Consider the following 9,995-nt stretch of genomic DNA (forward strand, 5'->3'; position numbering starts at 1 on the left):
TTGACATGGACAACTCAATGATTCCGATGATAGCAATGATCCAAAGATCGGTAAGGTTCGGATCTCAACGCTGGAAATCGGTCTTATTTACACTCATTCTTATCTGTTGCTTTCGTTGCAAAGTTCCAGTCTCAAGAAAACGGGTGAGGTTCATTTAGCCATACGTTTCTCATGTACCTCAATGACCAACATGATTAATCTGTATTTCAAACCGCATTTACCGAAGATGCACTACACAGAACCTCTCAACATTATAGAACAAGAGAAGAAGAAATTATAAGCTATTATCGTTGTTGTAGCTAGGCTTAGCAGAATAGAACCACCTCTTAGAAAATAATTAGTTGAGTACATGTTTGACACAGACTCTCATCTATGGAGCATAAGACGAAGCAAGGCGAACATAAACCGTCTGAAATCAATTTTCTCCAGCCTTATATCAGTTGGAAGCGGGTTAATGGAAATTACAACATGAAAGAATTCTGTCACAACAGTATTAGTCCACATTCTCTACATGATGCTTGTCTGTTTCCCACAACTTATTCTACTAACCATGCTTCTCTACATGTTCATAAAGGCCTCTGGAAATGGAGGTTTCTACCAAGGTACTCCACACATGGACACGAGATTTTCTTGCACCGATGTAACAAATCCAGACGAGTTCGATGAAGAGTTTGATCTGTTTCCAACAAAGAAAAGCCTGGATATAGTTCGTTGGAGATATGATCGGTTGATAGTTTTGGCGGGGAGGTTTCAAAGTGTTGTAGGAGACATAGCAACACAAGATGAGAGGCTTCATGCATTGTTAAACTGGAGGGATCCTCGTGCAACAACTATATTTATGTTGTTTGGTTTTGTGGTTGCGATTGTCTTGTATGTGATACCGTCTCTACTCCAAGTTTGTTTCGGTTGGGTTTTATCTTATGATGCACCCTAAGTTAAGAGGTAAGTTACCACCTGCGCCGGTTAATTTCTTCAGAAGGTTGCTGCTCTTAATGATAGTATGTTGTAAAATAGATAGAATAGCTGAAATATACTAACCTTTTCATTTACAGAAATGGTGTAAAGCTTGTGTTCTGCTTGATGGATTGAATCAAGGGTTGCCTAAACTGGGAATTGGACGGAGTCGGGTTGGCAATGGTTGCAAGGAAGAAAATGAAAATGAAAGTCGTGGAAGAAAGAGTGTTGAGAGCAAACAATATGGATCTATAGACTTCTAATTTTCTATGTAGGCATCATTATAAATCAGCAGGTTATAACTGATGGTCAAAGGTACTTGCAGTTAATATCTACCTGATAATTTCATGACAGTTAGCGGAATGTCGATATATCTGATGTCAAAAAGTATAAGGCCAATAGTTTTTGCAGAACGACTTTGCATAGCAACACATTGATTAAAACAATAATAAGTCTAGAATAGTTGCATTATTTGAAGATTTTGTTACTTTTCCTTGTGTAGTTTAATTCAACATCTCTAGCTTTATTTTTGTGAGCAATATTTGTAGTATGGTTATTTGTATTTTTATACTCAGAATTCATCCATACAACTCAACATTGTACTGTAGAATGCAACCTCAAGCACAGGCTTGAATATCCTTGAGGTATTCACCTTGAGTTTTGATAATGCATTATTGCTTATGTTCTTATCTAACAATGGTTTTCTTGAGTGTAAGAATAATTCAGCACTGTTTTTGCACTTCGTACTTTTTTGTGTTTATGAAGTTTTCTATTTTGTTTTACCAGTGAGCTAACAAAGCTTAGTGATGGGATATCAATAAGGATGAATGTTGACAAGCTGTTCCAAACACCATTGGTGTTTTTTCCCATAGTTTTATTTATGGGGGTTGGATGCCGACGAAGTAGTCTGATTGAAAGTTGAAACTGGTATCTTATTACAAATGTACCGCCTATTAAAATATTAAATTAATTAAATAAAAATATTAAATATTATTAATTAATAAATATTGTATAAATGAAATAAATAATAAATTACCCACTCAGCCATTTTCTCAAGTTTTTATTACCTCATTGACTTCATTAACATGTCTTAATAAATAATAATAATTAATTAAATAAGAATTATCAACCTTAAATATGTCAAATAATAATAATAATAATAATAATAATAATAATAATAATAATAATAATAAAACTTAAAAACTTACAATGTTTCTTCAAATAATAATATTTTCTTTCTAATAATCCATCAATTTACTAATAAATAAATAAATTAAATAAAAATAGTATTTTATATCTTATTTACTATGAGAAACATATATTATAATTAAAAAATGTTTTTTTTTAATATTAACGGGAAAAAATTAGAATATTTAACGGGAACACGACGTTATTGATCAAAATAATGAATATTAACGAGAACACGGAGTTACTGATAAAAATAATGAATATTAACGGGAACATGAAGTTACTGATAATTTTTTTTAATATTAACGGGGACAAATTTGGAATATTAACGGGAATACAAAGTTACCGATCAAAATAATGAATATTAGCGGGAACATTAAGTTACCGATCGAAATATTGAATATTAACTGGAACATGAAGTTGCTAAATAAAATATTGAATATTAACGAGAACATGAATTACTGATCAAAATATTGAATATTAACGGAAACATGAAGTTACTGATCGAAATATTGTATTTTAACGAAAAAATGATGTTTATTGAGCAAAATATTGAATATTAACGGGAACATGAAGTTAGTGATCAAAATATTGAATATTAACCGTAATATATTTTCATCGACACCTATTTAACACACCTATTTACACAACATCTAACTCTCAAATAAATATATTTTGAACAAAATGACCCGGCACCAACGGGTACCCGTGCGGACGCACGGGTTCTGGTGTCGGTTGGTGTATCGTTTTGACTAAGAATAGAAAATGTAAATAATATTAGAATCCTTTAAAAAAATATAATAGGTTAATAATATTTTATTTAAATATATAGAGTAAATGAAAAAATGTTATAAAAGCGAGTTATTAGTAAAAAAAATAATGCAAAGAAGATAGGTTGGTAGTTAAAATGTGTAGAAATAAATATAATAGGATGATTGTTTAAATATTATGTTATAAACTAGTGCGACACCCGTGCATGCGCACGGGTACGTGTTGGTGCCGTGTCATTTGGGTCAACTAATAGTTATTTGTTTACCTAAAATTTTTGTAAATATTTTTGAGGTTTTGATAAATATTTATTTGAATATATTTGGATTATGCATACCTCTTAAGGTTCCATTTTTTTGAATTGTATTTAATCCTGGTAATAATAATTTATTGTGTTAAATATTAATTTGTGTACCAAAAATGTAAATATGTTGTATTTATACTATTTAATAAAATGGAATGCATAAGGTACTACATGATGAAGGGTCCATGCATCACAAATATATCACGTGTGTTATAATTGTCAAAAAATATATTTAATGAATCCCAACAGTTATAGAAAGTTTTTGGAAACATAATAGGATACAAAGAGTCAGTAGTGGTACACTGCATTTTGTCTCTTTTGTTTACAGAGTTTAGAAGTACTTCCGAAATAGAAGCTTCCTAGGTTGTTGGTGATTTTCGAACCGTTTTGCTTACTACTTCGCAGAGCACAACAATGGCTAGGTCTGATGGCAAAGTTGAAGATGAAAGGTACTTCTATCGTATTTTTTCCATTTCTAACAGTGACACTTCGTCTTTCTTCTTGCATGTGTGTTTTGGTTCTCGATTTTGTTATTCCCGTTAGTTTTAGAAGGTCTGTAATATTTCATCGGTCTTAGAATATGGTAGTTGTTCATGCATTGTTATTTATGGTACCCATTTGTGTGCTGGGTGTTGTGTTTTATAATAGGTATTCGAATCTGGTAGTTGTTCATGCATTGTTTTTGTTTGGTACCCATTTGTGTGGTTTTGTTGTTTTTGTAGATTAACCGATTATCCACTTGCCTGAATGACATTGCTAATAATTTTCGGTATGCATGCAGTTGCTCGTCTAATAAGGTTGTGAGTATGTATGATTCGAAATTAAAAGAACTATTTGCTGACTACCTTTATTATGAGGAAGAGCGTGAGGAGAAGACTGGGAAGAGGTCTAAGCCGATCTCCTTTGAAGATTTTTGCTCTCGTGTGGAACCTGTTTGTGTCGATAATACTAAGGATGGCGTTGATGACATCGCAATGAATAATGAAGGAGAAGCTGTTGTTGTTGTTGGCAAATCAGACGTCCATACATCCGCACCTGGTGCTATCAACTGGTTAATCATCTTAAATTAGAGATTTTTGAATTTAAAGGGTTCATATTTTATTTGTTTTGGTATGTTTTGATATTGTATTTATGTTATTGCGAATTTCTTCATAACTTTTTGGTCCCTTGACTACCGTCAACATCATTCGCAGGTAAAAAAGTTCACCTGTTGTTGGTGGAACCCATATCAATCTCCCAATGGTGAATCCCTTTTTGCGGGGCCTCCACTCCCTTTCTTTTTTGTGGTAAACAAACTTAGATACAAATTGACCATAAGTGAGTGACTGTGCCTCAGTATACTTTGAGTTTGCAGATAGCCAACCAGTAAACATGGAATCAGTAACACTTGCATTCTCCAAAACATTTTCCATTCGATCGTGATCAGTGTAGTAAATAGCCTTTTCGCCTACCAAGTGATAAAACATACGTTCAACTGCCGGTCTTCTACCATGAATGTGAAAGGAGTAAATTCTCCAGCATGCTTCACATGGTGAGATATATCTGCAATCTAAGTATTGTTTTATTTCATCAACCGGTTCATTGTTGTTGGTTGACATCGAAGCTGTTATTCTGTCATAGCCTTTGCTAATGTATTTGAAAAGATATTTGATTGAAGTGCTCTGGTTACACCATTCCATGTTTATATGTGCGTTATATTTGAGGAGAAATCTTTTGTTATAAGGTACCACATGACGGTTGTCCAATGTGATACCATTTTTTTCAATAACGTGGGTTTTTGATCTTCTCCTATAGAGGGGATAACCTTCTGCATCAACAATAGTTTCCTCGTTAAACTTCTTTGGAAAGTATTTAGAGCATTTACCATTTTTCATACAGGTTGATGTCGTGCGCGCCACTCCACATGGGCCGTGCATCATGTTAGATTTAACCAACGCATACAACCTCGGATGAACAGCAGGGTCTGGTATTTCAGCACAGATGATGTTATCAATGTCAGATGGTGTGGGGTATTTGCTCTGAGGATGTAAAAAAATCAAAATATGTGCGTGTGGCAATCCCCTCTTCTGAAATTCAATAGTGTACATAACTATAAATGTACCAGTTAGTTAATATGTAATTTCAATTTAGGAAGAAGATGTTAATTAATTAAAAGAACATAAAAAAGCATACTTACAGGCCAAAACTTTCCCTAGAACATGCTTTTTTGTTATATCTGCAATGAGTTCGTCAAATTTGATTTTGAAGACTTTAGTAATAATATCGGGTCGATCGTGTGGTTGTAACCCAGTTTCGGACAAGGCACGGATAATTTCTGGCCATGTTGGATTGCAAGTAAATGTAATGAATAGGTCCGGAAAACCCAATCTACTTGAAATTGCCATTCCGTCAAAATACAGTTGATCCATATATCTTTTTCCCCCAACAAAAGATGACGGTAAGACAACTCGCTTTCCCCGCTTTTGTTGTTGTCTGCCATCATCGTTATTGCATTCATCTGTCAACCTGTTATATTTTCCTACTCTTAATTTGGATTGATTATTTCGCAACCACTTCAGCCTTTCAGATTCCATCATACAATAACCATCGATCAAGAACTGTTGAAACAGACGGCGTGAGTGTAGCAAAGTTTTTGCCTCCTCGCTACGGTCTTGTAACCTGTATGAAAGCCAGTCCTTGATGCTCTGAAGATTTTGTCGGGTAACCTCAGTTTCATGGCGATATCTATGCAATATATTTTTCCTATAACCATCTTCACCATACGCAAATATGAGAGGGTATTGATATGCCAAATATGCTGGATGAAACTCATCAATACGTTGCAAACCACCGTTGCGTGCTTGAATAATAATGTCCCTATTACAAGCAGAATCAATGTCTCCCACTATTAGTGCAGCAACTTCTGAAACCGTTAGTCTGTTATACACGCGTCCATCCTCAGGTCTATCACATATAACCCTCAATTTTAAGTCTAAGAATGCATTATCGTCCAGGACATCCCTCGCCATTCTAAAAACTTTTGCATGAATATTGAACTCATCTGACATGATCTTCAAATTATGAACAGTGTTCTCGTCAATTTCAGTATTGTCTCTGCGCATTTTATGCGACGTTAAAAATAAATATAGGTAACGATCACGAAGACCTTAACTATTTGTGGAATATTAGAAATACCTGAAACACTTCATTCTATTAGTAACTTCATTATCTGTGTCATAAATATATAGCTGAGCATATTGCGGACGGTCTCCATTTTCTGGTAGTAGAGTACCTATTCGATGACAGGTTTGACCGTGCAGTCTCAAAGTTGGTGGTCCTCCTTTCTTTGAATATGTGGTGTCAAATTTCATTCCAGGAGAAGTAAACGAAAACATTGAGTTGTATGTTCGAATATTATTTCGATAATTTTTGCTCTCGGTAGATGTTTTGTTAAACAACATATGTCTCAACAGCGGGGGTGCCTCTTCAAGTAAAGGTACAACAATTTTACCACCGCGACAACAGCGATGGAATGTTGGAACATGTCCCTTTTTGGTTTTACTGGCACGTTCTTGAAGCCACATGTGTGCATGACAATATGTACATTCCCATATTTGATCCCTTATATCAGAATATTCTGCAGATTTAGAAATTATCATAGTGTCATTTGTGATCTAAATATTTGATATGTCGTTGAAATGTTTATTCTTTGTAACATTACCTTGTAAATTTGAATCTGCTAACGGTGCTTGTTCCATATCATCTTCAGAGTCTGAAGTATTGGATGAGCTGCATTCATCCTCAGAGTTAGACAGTGGCACTTGGGAATATTGTGTTTCAGGTTGTATGACAGAAAACTTTCTATTCTCTAATATAAGCCTTCTTTTCTTGCGAGCATCAATTGAATGAGCTCTATCTTCTACATTTGGAATAGAAACTGGGGAGACTGTACTTGGGGATGGGGCACTGGTGGGATGACCACATGATGATTTCTGATTTTGCAATATTAGCCTTGTTTTCTTCCTTGCATCACTTACATCAGTTTTATCTACCAAGTTTTGAGAATGATCTGATTCAGTGCATTGTGCATCTCTCTTCTCCTTCATTCTAAGTCTTCTACTTTGTCTAGCAATAGAAGAGTTAGTATGACTGGTTTGTTCATTAGTTTCTAGCATATTTCCTAAAGATAGCTACGATGCCAGTAAGTAGTTCTAAGAAGAATATGAGTGGACTAATTATATAGATCAATTCCAATTACAATATTAAACTGTATGAATTCTACAATATAAAACTATATGGATTCACATTACTCAAGTGATAACAGCTGTTATGAAACAAACAGATATAATATTAATGGGGTATGTTGGAAAGTTGATTGGGATGAGGCAATAAGTGAAGCATTATCTGCTATATACTTTATACAATGCAAATGGAAGGTCTTGTCATTATAATTTCAAAACGTTATGTACAATCTTTATATTACCTATTATAACAGTCCTTATTAATGAGAACATGAATGGACATTAACATATTTCTAACTCTCATGTGTACCTTTATTTAACTCAGTAGGTGATCCCATTCAATCCAATTGCCATAGGTGCTCAGATAAATGTCAACAAATTGAAGAGAATACATACAATGGCATATGCGCAGCTATATTAATTTTGATTATTTATAACATTCAACGGAGCATTTCGTCGGTGCATGTTCGGTGTGTTGATTTCTCAGCATAATTGCAAGTTCAATTTCTTGTTCGGAACATTTTAATACGTTTATGACATTCAACGGAGCATTTGGTCGGTGCATGCTAGTTGTGTTGACTTCTCAGTAAAAATGCAAGTTCATTTTCACGTGAGTAACTTTTGAATAAGGTTTATGTGTCTTTTACCTGTGTAGTCGTAACCAATATTGCAAATTGTGGTTGTTATTAGTTGTGACAATATGTTTTACAATAGCATGTAATGCTAGTTTGGATATTGGAGATGAGTAAAAAACAAAGTATATCATAGCAGTTGAATAGATGATTAAGAAAAAACAGAAAAGTCTTATATTAAGATAACAGAAATTAAATTATATAGTTGTTACCAAACCAAAAGAAACAGACTTACAAGTCTGATTTGTTTATGTGGCAATACAAACCAAAAACAAATAAAGTGGAAAGGAAATAAAACATGTCCACACCATAAAACAAAAACACACCAAAACATACATAAAATTATGCAGGAACTACTAATCTAGCTTCTCTATTTTTATAATTTTCTTTAACTTGTTTGATGAAAGTTCTCCATCACACGTGGCATCCGAGGTTGTTGACTCGCTTGATACGCCTGGAAAGTGTCTTTTTCCAGTAGGAGTAACTGGATCTGTGTTGTGCGTTGAACTCACATCAAGATCCTGTTACATAAGTGAACAAACATCACACAATTAATATTCAACAGTACATTAAAAGTGGAGTACATTTCAGTACAGTAAACGTCCTTACGACGACAAATTTAGGTTCGGATCGAACAGTGGTCATTGCTTCGACAGCAGGTTGTTTCATCTACAAATCATTCGAAAGAAAGTACAAAATCAAAATATGCGCAAAGTCAGTTTACAATGATTTTAACTTGCATAACACATGCAAAGATTAAATTCAAATACTTCATCTGTGTCAAACTGATCAGCAAGCTCTTTCACAAAAGGGTCATTCTTCAATAGCATAACGACAGAGGCATTCTTCCAACGTGGTTGCCACTTAACTTTGAAAGCCATCTTGCAATCCAACATCTGATCCAATGCCAGTGGGAATTCCAAGGGATCATGAATGCCAGCTTGTAGGAGATTGCAAGACAAAGATCAGTTAACTCTGGCATAATTGTCTATGTTTTTCCAGCAGTATGTAAACGGAAATACCTTAATCATTGTATGACGCAGCTGAGAAGCAGACAATCCCAAAAGTAACTCACACTCTCGGTCCCAAAATAGAAAGTTACAGCTATTCCCGGCATGAGTAACCTCAATCTCAATCTTATACCTACATTCGCAGTATACATAGAGCACTCAAAAAGGTCATGTTCAGTACATTGACAATCACACATATAAATGAAATAACATAAAACATGTGACAAGTATGTTAACCTAAAAATCTCTGCCTCAGTGAAATGTCCAGCCTCACACTCAAACGGAGCTCTGTCACCACGCGCAATACATGAGCAAGAATGACAACCACGATAATACCAGCCATACGGAGAGGCAACCAGCATTTTAGTTTCTCTAACAGTCGCACAAAATGTAATCTGCAATTATGGAACCAAAAGATAATACGATACACAGTCAAATGCAACGGAAAAATGGCAATATATACTAAATCAGAATAAATGGCCAACAACTTCCAAACATACAGTTCTAAGTTTTATAATATCCCCAATAGGCATTACAACAGCCTTTGAAAGCAATTTCTGTACAGGAGTCATCTGTTGATTTTCAGAGTTCTGTGCTGAAAGCTGTGAATTGGAACCCTCCTGGCCAGACAACGTAATCATGGAATCCTTCGAAAAACTGTCAAGGGAAGACTATATATATATATATATATATATATATATATATATATATATATATATATATATATATATATATATATATATATATATAAAATTGGAAAACAAAATAATTAATTGGAGTCATTATTTAGCCACAAAAAATATGAAACTCGAGTAGGGAATTTGAAATAGCCATGGCCAATTAATGAACAATAAATCATAAATAATAAATAATAATAAAAAGTGGTAAAAAATTAATGAAATAATTAATTAAATAAAAA

At 34.1% G+C, this 9,995-nt stretch overlaps 3 protein-coding genes and 1 long non-coding RNA gene across 4 annotated transcripts; 1 reads left to right on the forward strand and 3 right to left on the reverse strand.

Annotated features, from left to right (window-relative positions):
• Positions 1 to 341: 341 nt before the first annotated feature.
• LOC131607331 (uncharacterized) lies at positions 342 to 1,544 on the forward strand. The gene is made up of 3 exons (XR_009285267.1): positions 342 to 490; positions 575 to 942; positions 1,053 to 1,544. It is a non-coding gene; the product is annotated as an uncharacterized LOC131607331 (long non-coding RNA).
• A 2,761-nt stretch (positions 1,545 to 4,305) lies between these two features.
• LOC131605431 (uncharacterized) lies at positions 4,306 to 5,088 on the reverse strand. The gene has a single exon (XM_058877786.1). It carries the CDS (start codon positions 5,086 to 5,088, stop codon positions 4,306 to 4,308), a length of 783 nt encoding a protein of 260 aa, XP_058733769.1.
• A 3,321-nt stretch (positions 5,089 to 8,409) lies between these two features.
• On the reverse strand, positions 8,410 to 9,000 carry LOC131607332 (uncharacterized). Its single transcript, XM_058879347.1, has 3 exons — positions 8,837 to 9,000; positions 8,676 to 8,735; positions 8,410 to 8,587 (listed from the first exon to the last, which is right to left on the reverse strand). The coding sequence occupies exons 1-3, from the start codon at positions 8,960 to 8,962 to the stop codon at positions 8,423 to 8,425; spliced, it is 351 nt and encodes a 116-aa protein (XP_058735330.1). The 5' UTR covers positions 8,963 to 9,000; the 3' UTR covers positions 8,410 to 8,422.
• A 31-nt stretch (positions 9,001 to 9,031) lies between these two features.
• LOC131605432 (uncharacterized) lies at positions 9,032 to 9,717 on the reverse strand. Its single transcript, XM_058877787.1, has 3 exons — positions 9,577 to 9,717; positions 9,314 to 9,471; positions 9,032 to 9,209 (listed from the first exon to the last, which is right to left on the reverse strand). Exons 1-3 carry the CDS (start codon positions 9,715 to 9,717, stop codon positions 9,032 to 9,034), a joined length of 477 nt encoding a protein of 158 aa, XP_058733770.1.
• Positions 9,718 to 9,995: the final 278 nt, after the last annotated feature.

This window comes from Vicia villosa, linkage group LG5 (assembly GCF_029867415.1).
Source record: "Vicia villosa cultivar HV-30 ecotype Madison, WI linkage group LG5, Vvil1.0, whole genome shotgun sequence".
Taxonomy (NCBI): Eukaryota; Viridiplantae; Streptophyta; class Magnoliopsida; order Fabales; family Fabaceae; genus Vicia; species Vicia villosa.

Bases quoted from the DNA above. Each gene is read 5' to 3' on its own strand.
- LOC131607332 (XM_058879347.1), bottom strand. From the start codon at position 8,962: ATGTTGGATTGCAAGATGGCTTTCAAAGTTAAGTGGCAACCACGTTGG. The intron at 8,736-8,836 runs GTATTTGAATTT...AATGATTTGTAG, and splicing joins ATCAGTTTGACACAGATGAA to ATGAAACAACCTGCTGTCGA. The intron at 8,588-8,675 runs GTAAGGACGTTT...CTTATGTAACAG, and splicing joins CCGAACCTAAATTTGTCGTC to GATCTTGATGTGAGTTCAAC.
- LOC131605431 (XM_058877786.1), bottom strand. From the start codon at position 5,088: ATGAAAAATGGTAAATGCTCTAAATACTTTCCAAAGAAGTTTAACGAG.
- LOC131605432 (XM_058877787.1), bottom strand. From the start codon at position 9,717: ATGATTACGTTGTCTGGCCAGGAGGGTTCCAATTCACAGCTTTCAGCA. The intron at 9,472-9,576 runs GTATGTTTGGAA...CCATAATTGCAG, and splicing joins ATATTATAAAACTTAGAACT to ATTACATTTTGTGCGACTGT. The intron at 9,210-9,313 runs GTTAACATACTT...CTGCGAATGTAG, and splicing joins ACTGAGGCAGAGATTTTTAG to GTATAAGATTGAGATTGAGG.